Source organism: Macaca thibetana, chromosome 7 (assembly GCF_024542745.1).
Source record: "Macaca thibetana thibetana isolate TM-01 chromosome 7, ASM2454274v1, whole genome shotgun sequence".
Classification (NCBI taxonomy): domain Eukaryota; kingdom Metazoa; phylum Chordata; class Mammalia; order Primates; family Cercopithecidae; genus Macaca; species Macaca thibetana.
In genome coordinates this window covers 828,749-855,573 of record NC_065584.1, presented here as the reverse complement: position 1 = coordinate 855,573, position 26,825 = coordinate 828,749, and the positions used below count along the sequence as shown (strand labels likewise).

The following is a 26,825-nucleotide window of genomic DNA, read 5'->3' as shown; positions in this document are numbered from 1 at the left end:
GGTCAGAAATTAAAACTACTCAACCACTCCAGGCCCAGGGACTACTACAGAAGAAGTGCTTTGTAGGATTATAAGAGCTAATGTTGACAGATAAAATTACTTGAGAGTTTTTTCATCAATTAAACATTAATATTAAATGCACACTAATGCAAGGCTAAGATCTGGGCCTTTATGTCAGATTGACAAGGATTCTTGAAGAATTAATCCACTTTTTAATTTAAAATTTTTTTAAAGTTTATAAAAGATCTATGAAAATTATATTTTTTACTAAAAGTAATTATAATTTAATAGATTTATTTTTCAGAATTGAGAGACAGTTTTAACTTTTCTCATGCTGTTCTTGTAAGGGGTTATTATTTAGAAAATTAATTCTTCTCTTTCAAAAATAAAAGGTTTTTTTTGAAATCAATGAGTTGTCACTTGGCTAAATAAGTAACTTACTTTACAATAATCTGTAATCCCATTTTGTAATATCAAGTGCTTTACACTTTTGGTATTTGACAAACTTCACAAAATAAAATTTTGAATTCTGTCATTTGACCTCATTATTCTTTCTTGATATGAGTTTCCCTGAAGATGAAAAGGAATGTATTTAGTTTATTTGGTATAACTAAATTGTACAGGAAGCAATGTTGAATTTGAAATGGTGTTTAACTTTGGGCTATATTTATAAAAAATGTGGACTATATAGTTGTAATATATTTATATAAATTAAAGAGCATATGTTCCCAAATTTTATGCTATATAAGTGATTTTGATATGTCTTAGTATATTTTATCAGTAGTAATTATTATTATTATGTACAATTTTTTATCACAGAAATAACCAAATTTTCTTCTCAATTCTGTCTTTAGCCATGGCTGTTCTAAAACTTCTGTCATCCACAATTATTGTTTTACTTTGATTCTATATCAGGTGGCTTTTCATAATCCATAGAATTTTGAGGAGTACTCTTAAATATACGATTGTGACAATTTTATAAATTGTACCATTGGTACAGGGAGAAAAACTTCCATGACTCTCATTGAGACCTGATGCATTTATGATGATTGTTAATCTAATATTAAGCAGGACAGGACTTCATTCCATGAACTGAACCAACAGGAGACTGAAATAATTTTTATGGCTTATTCTTTAAAGCATTTGCTGAATACTTATGTTTTGTTTTTCAGAATGAAGAAAACTTTGTCCTGTAAGCTATTCACAATTTTTAACAATAGAGTATGTTATACTCTATTGAGAAAAAAATAGAAACATAATTTCTTCTTCTCTTACATAAATTCTCCAAAATTTGGAAACTGTGAGTATTCATATATTAAAATAGTTATTTGCATAGGTTCAATAAAAATCTGCTTTGTTCCATAACAGGGCACAATTGGAGACAATGTTCATTTTACCAAGGCTTTAAATGAATGACATATTTTCAGATTTACTTCGTAAAATGGATCTAACCTGTAGAGCTGATAAAGCCTCTTGGAAAAACTAGTATGTAACTTTTTTTTGAAGGGCCCTGAGCTGTAGAAAGTAAATAATTTTACTTTCTGACAGGCCCAGGAATAGCAGGTTTTCTTAGAAACTTGAAAAAAGAGAAAGTAACCCAATTCACATAGCTATCTAACGACACAGATAAAACATTGACTGGGCTTGAGAATTTTAAAGATTCTATCCTTAGATTCTTTATAAAAAATTTCCAGCAAAGTCAGTTTATGAATAAGATAGCCTATGTAAAAAAAAAATAGAAAACAGAAAAGAGAGCTAATATGTTGACTGATTATTTTTGCTGCACCTTATACAAAAAAATCAGGCCAAGTATAATAAGCCTAAAACTTATTTTACAAATACATTGGTCCTAGTATGATATTTGTCTCTAATAAAATTGAGTCATTATAGAGAGAAATATTACTTCAAAATAAACTATAGTGCATCTGTTATTACATTTGAAAATTGTACACTTGTTTTTCAATTTATATTATTTTATTCAATTTGGATTGAATTTAAACTTTTTCTTTGCACAACTCTCTAAAATAATATTTTCAGCTATTTTCCTTTGTAAATTTTTGTTCTGATTTGAAATCAGCAGAAGTTAAACTGTGCTTTCTTACAGCTAGACAACTTAAAATCTAAAAGAAAATAAAATCAATGATGTGGTTTGGCTCTGTGTCCCCACCCAAATCTCACCTTGTGTTGTAATAGTTCCCACATGTCAAGTGTGGAACGAGGTGAAGATAATTGAATCAAGGGGGCTGTTTTCTCCATACTTTTCTCCTTATTAATCAGTGAGTTCTCACAAGATCTGTTGGTTTTATAGGAGACTTCTCTCTTCACTTGGCACGTCTCTCTCCTGCCACCATGTGAAGAAGCACATGTTTGCTACCACTTTCATCATGATTATAGGTTTTTTGTGGCCTTCCCAGCCACGCAGATCTGTGAGTCAATTAACCCTTTTTTTTTAAATAAATTACCCAGACTCAGATATGTTTTTATGGAAGCATGAAAATGGACTAATACAGGAAACTCAAGTATATACAAAAACTCATTTTATACCTGCCTACTGTGAAGGGAAAATAAATTTTGAGACCACCAAATCACTAAGCTAAAGAGAAGACTCAAGCTGGTATTACAAGAGATAGAAAGAAATTATTTAAGTAGATAGGATAAAAGAGTCTCTGGCAAAAAGTTTTCTTCTAACAAAAATCAGCTTAGAAACTAGTTTTCTAATCACATGCTGTTCAAAGAAATCACTTATAACAAAGTGCAGCCTGAAAGATCGGGCTGTAAAACATAGATAAGCAACTCTCGCAGAGAGGGTGTTTCTGGGTGTAATCTCCAAACTTCACATATACAGGATGGGTCCCAGTAAGAACAGTGGAACTTCGTGAACACATTCATTTCCTTTTCTGGGGAAACACTAAGATAGGAAAGCTGGAAGCTTGCATGGGGTTTGGGATGCCAGCAACTGCAAGGAGGTACCTGGGACCAGGCACAGAAACTCCTCCTTCCCTTTTTAGCACATGCATGGTGGAAGGAGATAAGTACCATGGAGTAGACCAAGCGAAGTCCCCATCTGCATAAGAAAAGCATGATTTGGGGCTGCTAGAGTCTTTGCTCTATGCAGATGGCACACCTGATCCTAACTATTTTTGCACCCTGTGTTGAAAATATACCCTCACCCCACGAGCACATTTATAAAAAATCCTTACATTTCACTGCAGCATGGCAACCCATTTGGGAAACCTCTCTGTGACAGAGAGGTTCTTTTTCCATTTACCCATTAAACTTATGCTCTAACCTCACCCTTTGTGTGTCTGTGCCCTTGATTTTCATGGCCATGAGACAAAGAACCTTGGGTGATATTCCAGAAAACAAGGCTGCCATACTGGAAAGTGATTTGGGGAAAGCCTTTCTATTCTATTCAAAGTCATTCCTTTGAGGCTCACCTGAGACAAATACATATCTGATTGCTTCCTCTTCAATATAATTTATGTAAAAATTAGGATTCACTGAGTCAGACTAAATTGTGTATTCAGTGGAAGGCTAATAAAGGACTCAAAAGAATGCAACCTATTGTTTCTTATCTACTTCTAACCTGCAAGCCCACATTTTGATTTGTCCTGCCTTACAGAAACAAAACAATGTACCTTAGACATATATTGATTGATATCTCATGTCTCTCTAAAATGTATAAAAGGAAGTTGTACATCAGTCACCTTGGCACATGTCTCAGGACTTCCTAAGGCTGGTCATGGGTGGGTTCTTAACTTTGGCAAAATAAATGTATTAGTCTGTTCTCCTGCTGCTAATAAAAACATAACCAAGACTGGGTAATTTATAAAGGAAAGAGGTTTTATTGACTCACAGTTTCACGTGGCTTGGAACGTTTCACAATCATGTCAGAAAAGCAAGGGACATCTTACATAGTGGCAGACTAGAGAGAGCTTGCACGGGGGAATTCCCCTTTATAAAACCATCAGATATAATGAGACTTATTCACTCTCATGAGAACAGCATGGGAAAGACCTGCCCCAATGATTCAATTACCTCTCACTGGGTCCTCCCAATGACACATGGGAATTGTGGGTCTACAATTCAAGATGAGATTTGCATGGGAACACAGACAAACCATGTTAATAAACTTCCTAAATTCACTGAGACTTGCCTCAGATATTTGTTGTTTACCCTACTAATGTACAGCCTTCAGAGTTACAAGGCCTGTATCAGTTTTCCAGGATTGTTTCTCCTTTTTGTTGTTTGTTATTCCCTCCTTTATTTTTTATGTTTTACTTCTCTTTTTCTCCCACTGTTTTCTTATTAATCAGATGTGAGACTCCCAACATTTGAAAGATAAGTAACAATGAGCTGTACTAACAACATGGGATCTGTTAAGAAATAATTCATCCTACCCATGAAAGATAAAACAAAACAGCAGACCAGAAACTAATTTGCTTGTAAAATGCTTCCTCTGAAAGATTTTGAAAAGGAAAAAGTGGGGAAAATATGGAAGGAAAATAAAAACTTGTGATCTCAATTCATTATATCATGAGGGGGAAACAACCTGAAGGATGATCCATGCAAGAAAGTGATTTTCCTTTCATTCCTTAGAAAACAGCTAGAAATGAAAATTTAAATATTTTCACAGATAGTTACAATTTGTTTGTCATTGAAATATGTAGTGCAGGAGAACCACTTGATTTTCTATTTCCCTATATGCTTCTTTTTCATTACAACATATAAATGTTCATATAATCCCCTATTCCCCTCTTTCCAGCTTTTTCCCTTTATGTATTGAAAGCCCTAAAAATCGTCTTTGGGGAGCAGCACTGAACACACAGTTTTTGTGATTACTTTTATTTTTCTCCCAGGCATGCCGTGAGTTTGGCAAAATTAATTTTAATTTGATTGACATCTCTCTGAGAGACCTTTGGTTTACACTAGGAAAAATCCAAAATCAGGAGCCAATTACTGTAAAACTCAGCCATACAACTGCATGTGTATATGTGCGTGTGTGTGTGTGTGTGTGTGTAAATGTGTGTTTTAATTTTTGTGAGCTTTGGGCCATGTAGTTCTCTCTGTGGAGATACCATTTGGTGTGATTTTGAATAGAGAATTCTAAAATAAATAAGAGGCTCCTAAGAATTCTCTTAAAGTTTCTGGACTTTCATTGTCAATGCATCTGACAGTCCCAGGAAAGAGACTCTCTAGTGGTTTCATAGAATCTGTGCTTGCGCTGTCACTGCAGTTTACTGGGTATAGTAATGACAAGTCACTGTTTCAAGAGACAATTTTAAAATCATTAGATGCTGCTGAAAGAGCGTTGTGTACAGGGGACAGCCCCTTCATTCTGGGAGAGCGACATTGGGAGAATATGCTCTGTGAACCCAAACATCATCGTCCCCAGCAGGGTGAGGGCAGAGCTGCAGGACAGGCCCGGAACCCACTCAACACAGATGTCAGCCCTGGAGCTGCTGCAGAGGAGTCTGAGGAGAAAATTTTTCCAGCACCTGAATTACACTTATTTCAAAACAAAAATGCTATTAAAATATTAAAATAAGTAATGTCCAGGCAAAGTAGCTTACACGTATAATCTGAGAAATTTGAGATGCTGAGGTGGGAAGATTATGTGAACCCAGGAGTTTGAGATCATCCTGTGAAAAATAGTGAGACTTCATCTTTATTTTTGAAAATAAAAATAAAACATAAATAATTTAGCAAAACTATGATGTGTCTTTACATATCCCATCATACTTGGAGCATTTACCTAACCCAATGAGTTGATGAGGATCCAGTTTGAAGGGAGAAAATTTGAGAATTTTCAGAAATCTTAATAGTTGGAAGATGTAGAAGAAATAGAAGTTTATCAATTCAATGTGTGCAAATATTGAGAGACACACTCATGCCAGGAGTTCAGCTTGCAAAGGGCAAAACCGAAAAACGTTTGAGGTTGTTAATGTTCCATCTGAAGGTGCGAGCATTTTGAGGATTATGTCCTGTGAGAGCTTGTTTCTCTGTTAGAGGAGTTCCGTACTCATGAAGTTCTGGGCATGCCAGGGACAAATATCAGTAAACAAACATCAGAACTTGAACCTCAGCTTCCCACTGTTACATTCTCCATGTGTCATCTCTCTGTTATTTCTCATGCTAGATCAGGTCTTTAGCTAGGAAATATTCTGCCTAATTAACATGTAAATAGCTTGACGTCTACAGAGTTAAATACCTATAGGGTTTTCTCCTGTTTTTCCCAGTTGTTCCCTCCCACAGCTCCAATATTCTCCACTGTTTTCATCACCTTCTAGATCTGCTGCCATGCCCTGCAGATTAAGGATTTGATTCCACAACAGAGAGGAGGTGAATTTCGATGAAACTTTGGTGAGAACCTCAGTTTTTATCCCATTTCCTCTGGGGCTCCACCAGTACCTCTGGAATAATGGTTTCAGTGGTGATCCCCTGCAGGGTGAATCCTTAGTTCTGTAGTGCTGATGAGGGGGGTGGGTCTGAATGCAGTTCAGAAGTATGGGCTTACCTTCTCTCTCAGACAGACACTTTGGGAAAGGAAGATTTTTCTGACTGTCCCCATTCTATGACAAAGGGATTCGATTGGATAGGAATGCTGACAAAAGAAAACCTTAAGCCAAATTAAGTTTAAAGGAGTTTAATTGAGCAATGCATGATTCGTGAATTAGGCAGCCACCAGAGTTACAGCACATTCAAAGAGTCTTCAGGGCAGCCACGTGGTGGAGAAAGATTTATAGATTTTTGAAAATGATGTCAAGACATCAGAAGTGAGGAACAGAAACAGCTGGGTTGGTTACAGGGAGTGTATGAGTGGTTGAGCTGTGACTGCTGGAATTGGCCAAGTCTCAGCTATAGTTACAGGTGCACACTCCTAAGTTAGGTTTTCAATCTTGTCCACCTATTCAGGTAGGTTACAGTTTGTTCACAAGGAATAATAAGAAATAAATAAGAGGCTCCCAACACATGTTTGTAGCTTTATCTTGTAAGAGGCTACATTTCATATGGCAGCCTCGGCCTCAGTTTACCTGACACTATGGCTTTGTTTGTCTCTACAAGAACTTGTTTCTCCCAAGGTTTCCTTGATTGTGAAAGGAAAATAAATCTTTGGGTGCCCCATATCACTAAGCCAAAGGGAAAAGTCAAGCTAAAAATGGTTTGGGGCAAACCCACCTCCCATTCTTTCCCTAAAATGACAGGTGCTCACGTTTTTGAAAGCTACACACCTCCTTCAAAATTTGACCACAAGGAAAATCCTTGTGGACCAAGGACAGACAGAGTGTTTTTTCTGCTCACGTAAGTCAAATACACATCTGATTGCTCCCTTTGCTCTATTGTTTCGCTAAGCCAGACTAAGCTTTATGTGACTATTCCTGTAAATTGTACATTCAGTTAAAGGCTAATCAAAAACTCAAAAGAATACAATCATTTGTCTCATACCTACCTATGACCTAGAAACTCTCCCCCCAACTTCTGTTTGTCCTACCTTTGTGAACCAAATCAACATATATCCTACATGTATTAATTAATGTCTCATGTCTCCCTAAAGTGTATAAAACCAAGCTGTGCCCCACAGCCTTGGGCACATATGTCAGGACTCCCTGAGGCTGTGTCACGGGCATGTCCTTGATCCTGGAAAAATGAACTTCCTAAATCTATTGAGATTAGTCTCAGATACTCCTTGGTTTACAGGTTCATTTCTTATCTCATAACTTCAGTTATCTGAAATATTAAAGAAAAGTTGCCAAATAGGGCATTCTTCTGTTTATCTGTTATTGTTGTTGCAAAAATAAATATATTTATAAAATTTATATATAATTTATCATTTTTGTACATTACCAAATTGAGTAGCAGATTTATTAGTAAGACCCAGTGTAATGAAAAAATCAAATATCAATTAGTGTCTTAATAGAAAAACAAACTATGCTACATTTGTTTGCTGAAATGCTCCCCATTATTTATGAAAAATAAACACATACAGCATAAAATGGTTTAATTCTTAGTATTTCTATTGATAAAAATAAGCCAAATATATGAGTATATACTATATTATTTTATTCTTATAAATTATAGAAAATAAAAACTAGTCCAAAGAAATGTGAAAACATCAGTAGTTTTATAAAGAAATGGTAGAAAAAGGGAAGGAGAATAATAAAAATAAATAAAAGATCAAGAGGAATGCTGAGGGGAGTTGACTTGTCATCTTGAAAACAGATTTTTTTTTCAAAGATTACTATTGCACAGGTTAAATATGTGAATTTTATCATCTGTCAATTCAAACTCGTAAAATTTATTACAAGTAAACAACTGAAACTTTAGACAAAAGAGGGATGATAGGAAGGAACAAGTAGATTTGTTAAGTGTCAGATACACCAAAAATGTATCTGTGTGACCACTAGGTATCTCTGTAGTTTTGGTAAATGCAGCAACTCTGTCCAAGAGTTGGTTCAGAGGGCAATTGAGGCCAGCTGTGAGGAGCATAGGCCCAGATACTAGGACTCACTGATGCCAGATGTAAGCCCTTAGACACATACCTAGACCCTCCATGTGTGGGTTCACTTTTACATCTGTAAATAAAGAATGCACTGATTCCTAAATAACATAATTTATACACATAGGTAAAAATAACAAAAAGTATGATAGTTGTTAAATGTTTACACAGAACAATATCACAATAAGACAGATTTTTCCCAAATGCAATCATTGCCATAAAAATCCCAAAGGATGCTCTCATCTGCTCTGGGACCTGCCTTCTCCTCAGGTGTCCAACCCCAGAGCTTGCTATATAGTAGGAGATATGCAAATAGGTCCCTCCCTCTGCTGATGAAAACCAGCCCAGCCCTGACCCTGCAGCTCTGGGAGAGGAGCCCCAGCCTTGGGATTCCCAGGTGTTTTCATTCAGTGATCAGGACTGAACACACAGGACTCACCATGGAGTTTGTGCTGAGCTGGGTTTTCCTTGTTGCCATATTAGAAGGTGATTCATGGAGAACTAGAGACATTGAGTGTGAGTGGACGTGAATGACAGAAACAGTGAATATGTGTGGCAATTTCTGATCATGGTGTCTCTGTGTTTCCAGGTGTCCAGTGTGAGGCGCAACTGGTGGAGTCTGGGGGAGGCTTGGTACAGCCTGGCGGGTCCCTGAGACTGTCCTGTGCAGCCTCTGGATTCACCTTCAGTAGCTATGCTATGCAGTGGGTTCACCAGGCTCCAGGGAAGGGTCTGGAGTGGGTATCAGCTATTGGTCCTGGTGGTGACACATACTATGCAGACGCCGTGAAGGGCAGATTCACCATCTCCAGAGACAACGCCAAGAACACACTGTATCTTCAAATGAACAGCCTGAGAGCCGAGGACACAGCTGTGTATTACTGTGCAAGAGACACAGTGAGGGGACATCAATGTGAGCCCAGACACAAACCTCCCTGCCCGGATGCTGGAGGAAATAAGCTGCAGGGGGCGCTCGGGAGTCACTGATTAGCACCAGCCCCAGAGGCAGGTGCACACTGAGGCTGATTTCCTGTCAGGATGTGGGACTTCATCTTTAAGTTCAGAATTCTGTGCTTACCAGTGTCATCTCTACATATTTTTAAATGATTATTTTAATATGAGAATCTATTCCCATACGCACAAAATGCAGATTGATGCTTACAGAGATGAAAAGTCCTCAACCATGGTCACCAGGATCAGAATCCTGAGGAATCTCAGGGGTGCCTGGTGAATCTTCTCCAATCAGACTCAGGACAGAAACCTCTCTGACTAAAACAGTCTTTAGGAATTTTGATCACAGCCAATAGAGAGTCTAGATCATGGTCAGTGTCATGTAGAACCTCACAGGTTTCACGTCTGACCCTTTTCCTGACACTAAAGTATGCAAATCAGTATCAGCACTGATCTGGAGCCCCTTTTGCTCTTAGTCCATTCTATTTCTTTTTATTTGTTGTTGTTGTTCTTGCTTTTCCTTGTACTGTTCCTGCTCCCTATAAAGTGGGGATGTAGTTCATGCTGTCAAAGCTCCAGGCCTCAAATCCATTCCCTGCAGCTCAAGTGTGGCTCAGGCTGTGGCTCCTGCATCCATGTGGGAGAGGCTGATGGGACTTTCTTCTCTCCCATTGCTCAGCACCCTGCAGTGTATTGTGTGGAGACTCACCTGGGAATGCAAGTGGCCAAGAGTAGTGAAGGGGATGAGCTTGTGTGGACAAAATGGGATGTGGATGTGAAATTTATCCTGTCCTGTGCAAACTACCAGAGAGTCACCTTCCTCACCAGTAGTATTAGAAAGAGTGTGTGAAAGTTTTCAAAATAAAAATGGAGCCACTCGTGTTAACGCCCTGAAAAATGGAACTAGGAATGATCATGAAGGAAGTTTCTCATACACATACTCCTGATAACAAGAACTACCATAAATGGATTCTGCTTAACCACAACCTTGGATAGAAGTCACTACAACCTTACAAAAAATCACGACTACAAGGACATCTTCCCAGCAGATCACTGTTTAACCCTACACTGATGACAACCTTGGTATTGATTTTACAAGCCCGGGAAAATCCTCTCAAAACAACTTATGTAACTCACCTCATTTTCACTTCAGAAACCTGTGGATTGACATCCTAGTCACTGCTGCATTTGTTTTTAATGGTAATTAGCCCCTTTACAATATATGAGGCTGTTTTTCTCTGATGTCTCTGCTAAAACAAAGAATTTCCAAGTCGACAGCAGTAAAGAAGCTATTTAGGAAGATGTGATGGGAAGGCATTTTTAACATCCTGTTGAATGTTTCCGCATACCACGTTAATCCCCTGTAATACTTTGCTGTATCGGCCTGTGATGAATCAGAGTATAATATTGAAGGTAAAATGGAAAACACGTGGGCTTTTGATGAATCAAGTCATAGGGTGATAATGTGTGTGTCCTTGAGGAAGGAGACCATGGGTTGTAAGTTCTAGTGGAGGTACCTTTGGCAAAGGGAGTTCCTGAGTTTGTGAACATTATGCTACTTGTAATTGAAGGTTGCAATTTATGATTTATTTTTACTTAAAACTTTCCAGAAGATATTTGGCAGTAAGGACAGGGTCGCAATTGTGTAATAGTGATGACTTAGAGAGTTATTTTGCAATTGTTCCTGTAAGGTATGCACATTGCTCACTTGATACAGAAGTTCAAATGTCACAGGTGGGAAACCAGCAATACAGCAAATTTTCTGAACTGTCATGGGTGTAGTTTTTGGCAAGGAAGTGTTTCATGTCAATCTGAAAATAAACAGACAGCAATAAATCATATTCAAGTCCACGGGGAGTCTGACCTCTGTCCCTCTCTCTTATTAGTACAAGGCTTTGCCACATCCAAAGTATTCTTTAGGCTCCAGGGTATGAAATGCTTTTGGACTGTGGAAGCTAACAGCTGTCCCCTCAAGCAGGGCTGAGGTATCTGGGGAATGCAGAGTTGTGTTCATGAAGAAGATGGCATTATTGTATCTTCTCTTGTGCCTAGTGACAGCTCCCCAGCGTGAGTGTCTCAGATGTCAGACGTGGGTCTATGTGGTGAGTGCAGGTACATGTGACTGACAGGGATGGATTCTCCATGTACTCACATGCCCTGTCCCAGGAGCAGCTGCAGGAGTCAGCCCTGGACATGAAGACCTCACATTGATGCTCAGCCTCACCTGCACTCTTTCTGGCCACTCCATCACAACCAGTCCTTACTACTGGACCTGGATCTGCTAGTTCTCAGGGAGGGGCTGCATTGGATAAAATACATTGCTAGTGGTGGTGGGAATCCATCTGTCTTGTGGAAAATGGCAGCATTTCCTTATTTTATAAGGCATAATAATGTTACATTGTGTACAAATACCACATTGTCTTTATCCATTTGTCCATCGACGGACACTTAGTTTTCATATCTTGGCTGTTGTGAATAGCACTGCAATAAGCATAGGAGAGCAGGTATCTTCACAAGGTGGTAATTTCATCTCCTTTGGGTATATTTCCATAAGCTGGATCACTGGTCATATGGTATTTTTGTTTTAATTTATTTAGAAGCCACCACACCGTTTTGCATAATGGTAATGGTGAGAATATAGAATGTCATAACCACTATGAAGAGCAGTTTTAGATTTGAGGTATAATCCAAAAACAGATAATGTTTTATCATGGCTCTTCATATGAGGCTCTAATAAATCTAGGGGAAGTCTAGAAAGTTTTCCCACCTTGGCCAAAGATGAGTTTTCCCCTAATTATCTTTGAGTCAGAATATTTGCAGAATGTGAGATGGAGTCTTTTGGCAGGATTCAGGATGATTCATTAATAAATAGTAATGACAGAGAAAAATAGATAGAAACATGCAGAGAAAGAAGAAAGAAAGAAAGAAAGAAAGAAAAAGAGAGAGAGAGAAAGAAAGAAAAAGAAAGAAAGAAAGAAAAAGAAAGAGAAAGAAAGAAAAAAGAAAGAAAGAAAGAATATGAATCTCATAAGAGGAAAATCTGCTGGATATCAGTGTTGGGTTTTCAGTCATAGACACATCTGTATGAGCGAGGAACCATGCAGTCAAGTGAGGAGTGGAGAACATGTTCAGTCCAAAAATCAGTGTATTCTCAGAGGCACCCATTGCCTCATCACATAGGTGGAGAATTTTGGAAACCAGTGAAGTGTGAGTTCACAATAAGTGATGAAGCTCTCATGTTTCCATAAACTTTCATTAATATGGAAAGTACTTCTATAGATCACTCATGCACAAATATACAAGATGTGTTTTAGCTTTTACGGATGTCTAGAGAAAAATAAGTGAGAAAAGTTTTCCAGGTTAGGGAGATCTGCTTAAGTTGAAGATCCCATAGGAGAGTGTCTTTGAGTGAATACTGGTCTATTAACTAAATAGGTCAAAATTCCCTCTGTTGGAGTAGCCTTCCAATTATGTAGATTTCTTTATTCCTTCTTGAGTTGTGAAACAGAAACCCAAGGATTGACTTACTGGAATTTGACTGCTGCATTGATAAAATTTCTGAAAAGGTTTCTTCCAATGATTTGAGAATTACTTTCCTGTTTTTCACTCCGGGAAATGAATTTTCACAAGGTTTCAGAACATCATGTTTCAGGTGCTTTACTTAAACAGACTCTTCTTGGGGGCAGTCAGCTTTCTTCTAACTATGAGCTTGTTTCTTCTGCAAACCATTCAGTTTGTGCCTCTCGTAAGAATTATGAAACTTTTAAACTTCAATGCACTGAAAATCGTGCCCCTTGAATTAAATGTTGATTGGCACTGACATGATGTGGCCACTCTTGTATAAGTGTCCTATGTTATGGGCTCAACGTATCAGTGGACTGAGAATCCTCCATTGGATGCCTCTGATTGTGGCACTGAGCAGATTGACAATCCTCAGAGTCATCCATGAAAAAGAGAGTCCTGAGGTTCGTGGGGTTCTTGGATATATTCAGGTGAGTGGAGGGGAGAAACAGGATTGGGGGCTGCCAGCCATTTCAATAACAGTAGGAATTATTAGCATCTAAGTTTAAAGGTCTACATCATTCCAAACACCCTGCATGCCAGGCCGACGGGAAGAAATCCAACCCCACAGCGGCTCCATAGCAACTCTTTAGTATAGTTGGTAGTGAGGCTGTTTCAGGGAAGAAATGTCCACTCAAGTGAATCAATGATGCTTCTCTGAGCTACAAGAAACAGTGTATTGGGCCCAGGTTTCTCTGAGTTCAGTGTGATGATTACACTCAGCTGCTGCTCCAGTGAGTTTAAATGGGTATGTGGCAATTCAGATACACCTGGCTGTGGGGTTTATTATATGTAAATCTGAGCTACATAAACAAAGAGGGCATGTCTGACCGTATGAGGGTGCAAAATCCTGGAGACCCCTCACCCCACACTGTTGTGGTTTTTGCTCCAGTGACCTCCAGGTTTTTTGTATGAGAATTGCGATTATTTCATGGCTAAGTCATCAAGAGACATAAACTGTGAGAAATACACACAGAAACTGCTCCAGATAGAAGATCCAGGGGAAGGACCTTTCTAGCACCTTATCTATGTAAGGGAAGGCAGTCCATCTCCATTACAGACCCCTCACAGCAGGCTTCCTTTATCATGAAAATGGGTTAAATTAGCCAATAGGGTAAGAATCCTATAATATTCCAGCCGGAAAAGGGAAAGCATCAGTTTGACCTCTGGAAACTCTGTGTATAGGACAACTTCCAGAGAAAGAAGAGCACTAAATTATTAAGATTCATTTGTAACTTCATATGATACTTCCGGGATGCACAAATTAAAGATGAAGGTGTGGCAGTGCACAGGCTCTATCAGAGAAGGAGAACAGGGGAACTGAAAGAGATTGGCAGAGAGTAGGACAAGGACAGAAGAGCGATCTGAAGCCTCTGACGTCAACTCTGTAAAGACAACTCCCGTATTGACTGCCGATTCTGTTACCATGGGCCATTTGCAGGGTTCCTAGCTAAGGAAAAAAGAAAAAACAAAACAAACTGCATGCCCTTCCCAAGTCTCCACTTGTATCCTGTTTGTCTTAGCTCTCTAGGACAAAAACATGGCATAAACCTAGACCTAGTGTCAGTGCAGGAGGCACTTTCTACAGGCTACACACAGGGAAGAAGGGAAAATGTCTGTTATTGGAATAGGAGATACAGAGATGGCTTTCATCTGAACTACAAGAGCCTAATGAAGAAACACGACCCTGCCCAAACCCCTACAAGTTCTTGTATTCACTGTGTCTCCACTGATTTAGTGCATCTGGAGCTTCAGAGAACTGGCTCCCTCCTGTGTCCTAGAATCTTTTCTTTGGGTCTTTCTGCAGAATTCAATAGGTTTAGTTAGGCTAATCAACTGTTTCAAGAGATGGTGTTGGCGGCATATATTGTCACTGAAAGAGTATTCTAAGCCAGGACACAGCCACTTCATGCTGGACTAAAGACTCTGGGGAAAATGTTTTGTGAGCCCTGACAGAAACCTCCTTGCAATGTAAGGGCTGGGCAGGAGGGGGCACTCAGGAGCCACGCAGTGCAGGGTCCAGCCCCAGAACAGAAGGCTGGGGAGGAGGTTTCCTCTCAAGGTCTCGGTTTTCCTTCGTCAGAAAAAAAAGAAAATCTAAAATAACTGTTCGACGAGTTGCTGATATGCCTTCAAATATCCTGCTACAATGGAACAATTCATATAACTTAAGGCAGTGATAACTATTTTTTAAATTGGGCTTCTAGGATTAGAAATATCTTAATAGTGAGAATATGAAGAATAGGCATGATTTTACTAATTCAATGGATACAGAATTGCAGGAGTCACTATATTCCTATGAACAAAAAATTCAGATTTCAGTGTTAAGTAGTGTTGCCTACATTGTATGAGTGACAGGGCAGTGGTAGATCTGAGAGTGTGGCAGGTACACAAACCTAATGAGTCAGAAATCAATATGGAAAGATCAGGATCTCTGGATACGAACTGAAAGTCTGTAAATACTTCACAAAATACTAATAAACAGAGATGAATATAAAATCCATAATTATCCAAAACACAAATTCCTTGGAAGTTATTTTGGGAGCATGAGTTCATAAAGAACTCCAAACTCCTGTTTCAACTTCTGACTCCTCGTGTCCATGACATAAGAAAATCATCTCCAATTATGCACCTCAGGGCAATTCTGTAAACCCAGAGTGTTTCTGCTGAAGATCCTGGGGAATCAAGACACCAGGCAGGTGATGGAGACACTGTCTCAGGTGCGCCCAATGGATCTCAGAGGAACCTGCTGGAGAGTCACATGGAACATCCACAGTCAGTTTCTCAGAGTCAACAGTGAGCTGTGCTGGTGTCTGAGGGGACCATGATGGGGCCAAGGCATGTGCTCAGTGTCATGGACAGTTATAGTCCAGAAATGATCAGATGGTCTTGATGCTAATGAAAGATGGGATCAGACTGAGGAGCGTAATCTGTGGGGACTTGTTCTTCAGTGAAAGGATCCTGTCCATGAATAGCAGTGGAGCAGGGCATGCATTTTCTCAAGCAGCATTAGGGCTTGGACCATCAGCATCCCACTCCTGTGTGGCAGATGGGTCATCTATCTTCTCTTTCTCATCCTCTATCAGGCTTTGAGGTATGAAATAAACTGTCTCATGAATATGCAAATAACCTTAGATCTACTGAGGTAAATATGGATACATCTGGGCCCTGAAAGCATCGCCCAACAGCCTCATCCCTTCTCTACAGAAGCCCCTGAGAGGAAAGCTCTTCACCATGGACTGGACCTGGATGGTCTTCTGCTTGCTGGCAGTAGCTCCAGGTAAAGGATCAACTAGTTCCAGGGCTGAGGAGGGGATTTTTTTTCCAGTTTAGGGGACTGTCATTCTCTACTGTGTCCTCTCCGCAGGGGCCCACTCCCAGAAGCAGCTGGTGCAGTCTGGGGCTGAGGTGAAGAAGCCTGGGGCCTCAGTGAAGGTCTCCTGCAAAGCTTCTGGATACATTTTCACCAGTTATATTATCAGCTGGCTGCAACAGGCCCCTGGACAAGGGTTTGAGTGGATGGGAGGAATCAACCCTAGTGATGGTAGCACAAGCTACGCACAGAAGTTCCAGGGCAGAGTCACCATGACCGGGGACACGTCCACAAGCACAGTCTACATGGAGCTGAGCAGTCTGAGATCTGAGGACACGGCTGTGTATTACTGTGCAGCAGACACAGTGTGAAAACCACATCCTCTGAGTGTCAGAAACCCTGAGGGAGGAGGCAGCTGCGCTGGGCTGAGGAAATGTCAGGGGTTGTTCAGTTTAAGACTGTTTAGAAAATGGGTTATATATTTGAGAACAATAGAAACACAGTCTAACTGTAAGAGAAATATTCCATTCAAAAGCCACCATATAAGCCAAACTGACAGAGTGGGAAAGGCCACACTCAATAAAGTTGATATCAGCATTCCATGAAGGAGCTACTGTGAACAATTCACATTAGATGCATAAATAATTTATAGCAAGGTTATTTGATCATGTGTTAAAGGTTAGTATGATTCTTAAAAAGAGGCAAAATTGTCTTTCAAATGTTTCTGTCACTCCTTACCATAAATTTTATTTTAGAGCAGTTTTAGGATTGCAAAGAAATTGCACAGAAGGTGTGAGAATTCCCATGAATCCCTGCCCTGCACAGGCACAGCCTCCTCCACCATGACCATCCTGCACCACAGGCACAAATCAGTCACAATGGATGAATCTACAAGGACACTTGGTTCTTTCTTTTTCTGATGATCCGCTAATATAACAAACCTAAATGATCTTGAAACCCCTAGGTATATTCAATGGCTTTCTAGAAATGATATTAGGGAAAGTGAGTTGAGGCTATTACCATTTGAGCACTTTCTTCCCAAATCCACAAAATATATATTAATTTGGAGTTTTTCTTACTTCTGGTTTACAATGCCCCTTCCCAGAGAATAACATTTTTAAGCTTTTAGTGAGGCTGGAAATTGAAAAGAAAAATTTTTAAAGAGAAATAAGCTTTCCTGTATTAGGCTGACTTATCCCAGAGGCAGCAATAAGCACAGCCCAGACCCAGGAAAAATCTTAATAATATTATCTAATGTGCTTCTGAGACTCCTCCAGCACTCCCTCAACACAGGGAGAAGAAAAAGAATTTTTCCTTTGTTTTACGGTATGAGTTTATAGATTCTTGTTCTCTGTAACTAGTAACTTCAAGTATTCTGTTTTATCTAAGAAGTACAATGAAGGTAATGAGAAGCCTGAGCAGACCTGAACTACAGCGGTCTAGGCACCATAGTGAGTGTTATGAGATGTGTTAACAGTGCAAGGCTGTTTGGAGCAAAACCTAGATAACAGACATCTGGGTTGCATAGCAATGGTCATGTGCAATCCTGAGTTATGAACCTGTTACAATGTGACTGTCTTTGTCCTGCCTCTGTATCCCTGCTTTTGTGCCACTCTAAGCCTGCTTCAAGCTAGCCCACCCCATTTTGTGAAGCGTGTATAAAAGTCAAGTGCTGTCTTTGTTCTGCACCCAGTCTTTGTTTGTTGAGTCTGCTGGGTCTGAGTGCACTCAATAATAAAGATATCCTCCTGTATATAGGACCTCTCTGGTCCTCCTGATTCCACAACATTGCAGCCAGGTTCATATCTCTAAAGGGCCAGCAAGTTCTGGTCAATTCCATAATGAAAATCCTTTAATGAGAGTTGGCAAACCTGACAATAAGAGACTCCATGTATAATGCCCTAGAGTTGGATGAGATACACCGTAAGCTCTTGGGTGGCGGTTCCAAATAAGGCGGATTGTGCAGCAAATGCAAACACATGCATGGGACCCAGGCAGGAACAAGAGCTTCCCTTTACAAAGTGGGTGGACCCTGGAGGGAGCCCTCACAGAGGTGGGCAGTGGTCGCCTTTGCTGACTGCACATTAGCCAGAGGGATAACCATGATTGGCCTTGCAGGGAAAGAGCACCACTGAGGTCACAGGTTATGAAAATATTTGTCATCCTCCAGCTGAGCAAGTCCATCTGCTTGCTTGTGGGTGTCAGCCTCATGGTGGATACACTCTGGGAGATGACAAGATGCACATAAACCTCCTCTCACTAACTGTCCACTACCACACACTCAAGACCCACCTGTGCTCCAGAAAGGAATATGTGCCTGTGGAAATAGACAGAGCTTAAGTATTTTGTTACCTTGTGAATATACTGTGCAAAACCACACATTTCAGGAAGATTAGCTCACAAATGTTTACCAGGTGACTGAAGGGCAGTGGCGGGTGAGGTGACAGGACAGCCTCAGGGCTGCACATGAGGAGGGCTCCCTCCCCCATGCAGGCTTTTCCTCCAGCAACTGCACCAGGAACTCAAGAAGGATCGGGGAGAATTCTGAGAACACCCTACTGTGGGGCTGCCTAGAGAAGAAGAATACATACAAAAAAATAGAACTCTGAGTAATATATGGGTATTTGTTCATGAAAACTCTTTCTCTGAAAGCTTGTGAAGATCTTGAAATACCCCTGATTAGCTGAGGACAAACATTTAAACCCTCCTTCCACAGGGAGTTCAAGCAGGCTGGATGTGTCCTTCTATGGATGATCGTCCCCACCCCCTTCTTCTTCCCAGCTCATCCCTGGCTCTCTGTGCAAACAGTTCTCATCAGTGGAATGTGCTTGATGAAGTGTTCAATTTTCTCATCTTCTATGTGGTCATGAATTTTCCTCATCTGAGGTTTAAAAACTCACCTGCATTCAGCACATGACAGCCTAAAATCTCTTGTGGGCAAAACAGCAACAAAGGCACCCAACACGGTTGAGCATCCCGTGTTGCTGACAGCGACCACCGGGGATCAACATCGTCTTCACAATCCTGTGTCAGAGCATCGCCTAAGTGATTTTCAACAGCAACTCCCCAGGAGAATCAGCTGAAAACTACTTGTCCCATTTTCCATACAGATATAACCCCTCTATTTTCCTGAAGAAATAGAAAGAGCTGAATGCTGAATACGCTGAATGTCTACCAGTTTTGCAAGCTTGTGAATATATCACTTTCTAATTTCTGACCTGTGCGGACCACTCTACAGACTTTTCTCACTGGTGTGGCCAGCATTCTGGATGTCAAATGTAACTGAACTTCTTCATATAAGTCAACACAAACTCCTCATGGTTTCAGTGTTCACTGAATGGAATTGGAAATAAAACCCACAATTATCCATAACACAAATTCCTTGGAAGTTTTTTTGGGATCATGAGTTCATAACCTGTAGACCAAGAGTCCAAGAGTGTTTCTATTGAAGAGCCTGGGGGATCAAGACACCAGGCAGTTGATGCAGACACTGTCTAAAGAGTGCCCAGTGGGTCTCAGAGGGACCTGCTGGATACTCACGTGGGACATCAGCAATCACTTTCTCAGAGTCACCAGTGAGCTGTGCTGGTTCCTGAAGGGTCCAGGATAGGGCCAAGGCACCTGCTCTGTGTCATGGAGAGTGATTGTTCCAGAAATCATACAGCTGGTCTCTACGCTTGTAAAATCTATATTTGCAGTGAGGAACCTGTTCTGAGAGGGCTGATTCTTCAGTGAAAGGACCTCTGTCCACAAATGTTCATACATGGAGCAGGGCATTCATTTCCTCAAGCAGGATTAGGGCTTGAACCATCAGCATCTCACTCTTGTAAGGTTGATATGTCATTTATCTTCCCTTTCTTATCGTCAGCCAGGCTTTGAGCTATGAAATGCTCTTTCTCATCAATATGCAAATAACCTGAGATCCACTGAGGTAAATATGGATGTCTGTGCCCTGAGAGCATCACCCAACAACCACATCCCTCCTCTAGAGAATCCCCTGAGAGCTCAGCTCCTCACCATGGACTGGACCTGGAGGATCCTCTTCTTGGTGGCAGCAGCCACAGGTAAGGGGGGCTCCCAGGTCCCAGTGATGAGAAGGGGATTGAGTCCAGTCAAGGGGGCTTTATCCACTCCTGTGTCCCCTCCACAGGTGCCCACTCCGACATGCAGCTGGTGCAGTCTGAGGCTGAGGTGAAGAAGCCTGGGGCCTCAGTGAAGATTTCCTGCAAGGCTTCCGGATACACCTTCACCTACCGCTACTTGCACTGGTTGCGACAGACCCCTGGACAAGGGCTTGAGTGGATGGGATGGATCACACCTTACAATGGTAACACCAACTATGCACAAAAGTTCCAGGACAGAGCCACCATTACCAGAGACAGGTCTATGAGCACAGCCTACATGGAGCTGAGCAGCCTGAGATCTGAGGACACGGCTGTGTATTACTGTGCAAGATACACAGTGTGAAAACCCACATCCTGAGACCGTCAGAAACCCCAGGGAGGAGGCAGCTGCACTGAATGAGGAGATTACAGGGCTTACAATGTTTAAAGTTGTTTATAAAATAGGCTAAGCAATTGAGGAATATGAGTAATAGAGACATGTATGCACTCTATATAGGAAATATTTCTAATAACTGTCACCCTATATGCACAATTCACACTGAGGTAAAAGCAGAAATCAGTCAAGCTGACACAAAGTTTCCCACGTAGGCTTTGTGCAGACATAAGTTCCAAAATCAGATAGATAAATAATTTGGAGCAAGATTGCTTGATAACATGGCTAACACTAAATATGATTCTTAAAAACTGGTCAAAAGGTACGCCTTTTTTTTTTTTTTTTTTTTTTTTTTTTTGAGACGGAGTCTCGCTCTGTGGCCCAGGCTGTAGTGCAGTGGCACGATCTTGGCTCACTGCAAGCTCCGCCTCCTGGGTTCACGCCATTCTCCTGCCTCAGCCTCCCGAGTAGCTGGGACTACAGGCACCTGCAACCACACTCGGCTGACTTTTTTTTGTATTTTTAGTAGAGACGGGATTTCACCGTGTTAGGCAGGATGGTCTCGATCTCCTGACCTCGTGATCCGCCCGCCTCAGCCTCCCAAAGTGCTGGGATTACAGGCGTGAGCCACCGCGCCCGGCTCTGCCACCTCTCTTACATAAAATGTATTAAAAAGTAGTTTTGAGACCTCAGCAAAATTGAACAGAAGGTGCACAGAGTCCTTATGTGCCCCTGCTTCACCATGCATGGACTTCCCCACGGTCTCCATCCTGCCTGAGTCATCAATAAGTTCCAATGGATGAACTTCCATGGACACATTGCTTCTTTCCTCTTCCAGCGGTCCCTTGGTATACCAAGCCTAAATAATCTTGAAGCACCACAGGTTCCTCAACTGGGCTCCTGGGAATGATGCCAGTTAGAGGAAAAGTAGGTGGGGCTATTTCTATTAGGACTGTTTTTTAGAGGATTCATACAATGTAAATTTTCTTATAGATTCTGTGGCTCCTAATTTACTCTGTCCCTTCCCAGAGGGTGAGGTCCCTAAGTGTTTAGAGGTAGATCCATGTCTATAGAAAGAAAGCAAGTTCTAGTGAATCCCATAAGGAATATCCTTAGTGAGAAGTGGAGACCTTGGTCATGAGGCACATCATGTATGATTTTCTATAGTTCCATTAGATTCACTGTGTGCTTTTGTGGGTGTTTCTGGATGAGGCCCTTTGTACAGAAAATGAAAACTCATGCGTGAGATCCAGGCAGAAGCAATAGCTTCCCTTTACAACGTGGGAGGGAAATAGAAGAAACCCTCTCAAGGGTGGGCACTGGTACCCCTTGTGCCTGCACATTAGCCAGAGGCATCAGCCCTATTGGTCTTGGAGGGTGAGAGCCCCACTGGGGTCACTGGCTCTAGAAATGCCTGTCCCACTCCGGGTGAGAGCGTCCATCTGCTTACTCATTGGTGTCAACCCCATAGCAGGTGCACTCGGGAAGATCACAAGATGCACAAAAACCTTCTATAAATTATCAATTACTACACACTCAAAACCAAACTGTATGCCAGAGAGGGACAGATGTCTGCAGGGATAAACAGAATTTAAGTATTTTTTTAAATGTGGAAGACACTATCAAATGCCATATGTTTCAGGAAGTTTAACTCAGAAATGTCGATGACATAACTCAGAAATCTGAGGTGACATGACAGCCTCAGGGGCTGCACATGAGGAGGGCTCACTTCCACATGCAGGATTTTCTTCCAGGAACTCTACCAGGAGCTCACAGAAGATTAGGGAGATTCTGAAAACATCATTCTGTGCTGCTGCCTCGGGAGGTAAAACAAGATCTGGAAAAAACTATATAAATTATTACATTTGTTAATACAAACTATTTCTGAAGCCTTTTGGAGGTCTTGACATAAGCCATCATTAGCTGTGAACAAACATTTACACCCTCCTTTCATGGGGAGTTCAGTTAGGTTGCATCTGTTCTTTTATGGACAATATCCCCCAAATCCTCTCTATTTCCTGCACATCTGCTGCTCTCGGTGAGATGAGTTCTTATCAAAGAAATGTGGTTGCTGTAATGAGCTCTTCACTTTTCTCATTGTATTAGTCAGGATTCTCTTGAGAGACACAACTAACAGGATAGATGTATACGTTTGATGTGTAGTTTATTAAGGAGGATTGACTCACAAGATCACAAGGTGAAGTTTCATAATAGGCCACCTGCAAGCTGAGGAGCAAGGAAGTCAGCCTGAGTCCCAAAACCTCAAAAGTCAGGAAGATGACAGTGCAGCCTTCAGTCTGTGGCCAAAGGCTGGAGAGCCCCTGGCAAACCACTGACTTCAGTCCAAGAGTGAAAAAGCTGAAGAACTTGGAGTATGATATTTGAGGGCAGGAAGCATCCAGCATGGGAGAAAGATGAAGGCCAGAAGACTCAGAAAGTCCAATCTTTCCAATTTCTTCTACCTGTTTTATTCTAGCCATGCTGGCACTGATTAATGGTGCCCACCGAGGTTGAGGCTGGATCTGCCTCCCCGAGTGCACTGACTCAGATGTTAATCTTCTTTGGCAACACCCTCACAGACACACCCAGGAACAATTCTTTGCATCCTTCAGTGCAATCAAGCTGACACTCAGTATTAACCATCACATTCATCTTCTGTGTTATCATGTTCCTCTCTTCATCTGAGGTTAAGGAACTCACCAGCATGTAGCACATCATAGCTTAATGTCTCTCATGGACAAAATAGTGGCAAAGGCACCCACTAGAGTTGAGCATCCCACGTTACTGACAGCAACCATCACAGGACCACATCCCTCCACCGTCCTGTGTCAGAGCATCATCTGAGTGATTGTACTGGCAACTTCCCTGGATGGTCATCTTAAAAACTGCTTGTCTCATTTCCCACGAAGGTATAGCCATTGATTTTCTCTTCCTAGCAAAATGGAAAGTGGCGAATATGCTGAATGTCTCCTGGTCTTGCAAGTTTGTGACTTTATTCCTTTCTAATTTCTGATCTATGCTGAACAGTCTACCACTTATTTTCACTGAAATGACCCGCATTCTGGACGTTAAATATAATTGACCTTCCTCATATATAATTCAGCACATGTACCTCAGAGTTTCTGTCCTCATGCTCCGCTCTAAACTTACACAAGTTGTTTATTTGTTTTATTTTCTGGCATCTCTACTTGGCATCTTCTTCATACACATTTTATGTTATTTCTACAAATGATTAATTGTTAAAATTTGTAGGTACTTGGCTGGGCACGGTGGCTCAAGCCTGTAATCCCAGCACTTTGGGAGGCGGGGACGGGCGGATCACGAGGTCAGGAGATCGAGACCGTCCTGGCTAACACGGTGAAACCCCGTCTCTACTAAAAAGTACAAAAAAACTAGCCGGGCGTGGTGGCGGGCACCTGTAGCCCCAGCTAGTTGGGAGGCTGAGGCAGGAGAGTGGTGTAAACCCGGGAGGCGGAGCTTGCAGTGAGCTGAGATCCGGCCACTGTACTCCAGCCCAGGCGACAGAGCGAGACTCCGTCTCAAAAAAAAAAAAAAAAAAGTAGGTACTTAATTTAATATTTAATTAAATATTCAGGAAATGACAGGATAAAATGAATGTAAAATAAAATAATAGTAAATAAATTAATATTTAAAATAAAAGACCCAGCAGCTGAAAGCAAGGAAAATCTATTCTGCTGGGTAAGATGGTATGGAGGACTCATAGCACAGTATCTTCTGCAGGTTAATCATTACTTCTGCTCAAGTTACACCGGGGGCACTGACAACCAGCAGTGGGTGCTCAGGACACCAGGGGGCGCTCAGGACACCAGGGGACTCTCAGAACCATCACTGGGCGCTCAGGACACCAAGGGCCGATCATAACCACCAGGGGTGCTCAGGACAACAGCTCGCTCAGGACACAGGAGGCTCTCAGAACCGCCAGGGGGCGCTCAGGACTATAAGGCAGTCCTCAGGACACAAGGATTAGCTCAAGATAGCAGGGAACGCTCAGAACCACCAGGGGGCGCTCAGGGCACCAGGAGGCTCTCAGAACCACCAGGGGGCGCTCAGGACTATAAGGCAGTCCTCAGGACACAAGGATTAGCTCAAGATAGCAGGGAACGCTCAGAACCACCAGGGGGCGCTCAGGACACAAGGGGACACTCAGGACTCAAGGGTTCTCTTGGGTGGCGGCTCCCTATCAAGTGCTTGGGGATGGTGTGTTTCTTTTTTTAGGCCCTGTGATTTCTCACCTGGTGAAACAAAAGTCTTCCCAGGATCTCTTGCCATTTATTTCTTGGAATGCATGTTTCTCTCCTCTACAAAATCTTAACTTAGAACTATAATTCAATTCTTTATATTTTCGTAATAATACTAGCAATAATATCTAAGTAAATTTTAAAATGAAGAAATTGTGTATGTTTACTTTAAACTATTTCCACAAACAGATTTCTGTTTTCTGCACTGTGTCAGTCACATAATTTTAAATACTTTTCTAATAATAACTCAGCATATGAATGTGTTGAGTTGATTTTCCTTCCATCTGCTGTTTATGGAGATGAAACATCACTTTAAGGGCTTCTGTCCTCCACTTTGGTGGTTCCTGGAGTTCTGACCCTCAGTCTGTTTCTCTACCTTCCCTTCTTCTGTTCACACTTTTTCTATTCCTCAGTTTCTGCTCAAGGAATCAGCAAGTCCATTTACTTTGTCTCATCCATGTCTGGTGAATCAATTCCCTTCCCTTCATGATCACTGAAGTCAACCAAGTATGGGAAGGTAATAGTCCTTAGAATATGCTCATCTACCTGCAGAATCCCTGCTCTCCTCACCCTTTTCTAGGGTCCTGCAGACATCACCCCATCCCATTCCCCCTTCTCTAAGTACCCCAGAGTGGGCTCTGCAGCTTCTGCTGCCCTCTGTATGCCCAGCCCTGGGGCTCACTACAGCTTTGATGATAAAGCCCAAATCCCTATTGTCTTTGCACACTTTCTGACCACCCTGTAGCAAGCTGCCATTGTGAGTGAATCCTGGGAATCCGGGGGTGACTTTAGTTCTATATTTGTGGATATTCTCTAGCATCCAGGAATATTGTAAAATAAGCAACATATAGAGTTTATGTTAAAAATTCATGTAAAACACTTGCAGAATAAAAAACATTATTTAAATTGCAAAATGCTATCTTTTAAATTTAATACTTAATATTTTATTTTAATTTAATATTTAAATGTTATTTAAATTGGAAAAAGCTGACACATTTTTCAAAACACAATGTTATTTCAACACATTGTGTAATAAAATTTTAATAGAGATGTTTACCTTATGATTAATACATTCCTTTATAATGTATAATGCATTATTACATCATTTAAAAAGTGTGCTGCTAGCAAAAATGAGAAATAAGCCATAAGAGAATATATAAGGAATACCATTGTATATTTCAATGATACATTTGCCAATAATGGTAGTTACAGTAAGTTTTACTAAAACATACATTTACATATATGTCATAATTTATATTGGAATATACAGACATTCATAGAAGAATATTATTTCGGACTAAAACCTCAAATATAAATACAAATAAATTTAAATCAATTAATTAACTAGAATAATACAGAAACAAAGGTATGTTGCTTTGGTGTTCAGAAATGTGTTCACTTTTGCCTGTGCTCATATATGTTTCATTGCTGAGTGTGGGTGTTTTTTTGTGTACATGACTATAAAGTTTTAAAACAGAATATTAACTTATATAGTCATAGAAATCTATGTTTGGGTTTTTTTCTTGTTAAAAGTTAACAAAAAACTCACAAATGAAAAAAAAAGTCATAGGCCAGGTGCAGTGGCTCACGTCTGTAATCTCACCACTTTGGGAGGCTGAAGCGAGTGCGTCGCCTGAGGTCAGGAGGTTGAGACCAGCCTCGCCAACATGGGGAAACCCCATCTCTAGTAAAAATATAAAAATTAGCTGGGCGTGATGGTGGCTGCCTGTAATCCTAGCTACTGGGA

At 40.9% G+C, this 26,825-nt stretch overlaps 4 gene segments (V, D, J or C); 3 read left to right on the top strand and 1 right to left on the bottom strand.

Annotated features, from left to right (window-relative positions):
• LOC126958595 (immunoglobulin heavy variable 4-59-like) overlaps positions 1-26,825 on the bottom strand; it is a 319,776-nt gene that overhangs the window by 77,402 nt on the left and 215,549 nt on the right.
• On the top strand, positions 8,767-9,928 carry LOC126958582 (immunoglobulin heavy variable 3-23-like). The segment is given in 2 exon segments: positions 8,767-8,983; positions 9,087-9,928. Coding segments are annotated over 2 exon segments (552 nt in total).
• LOC126958608 (immunoglobulin heavy variable 1-46-like) lies at positions 15,938-17,355 on the top strand. The segment is given in 2 exon segments: positions 15,938-16,289; positions 16,377-17,355. Coding segments are annotated over 2 exon segments (363 nt in total).
• Positions 19,643-20,876, top strand: LOC126958594 (immunoglobulin heavy variable 1-45-like). The segment is given in 2 exon segments: positions 19,643-20,386; positions 20,473-20,876. Coding segments are annotated over 2 exon segments (444 nt in total).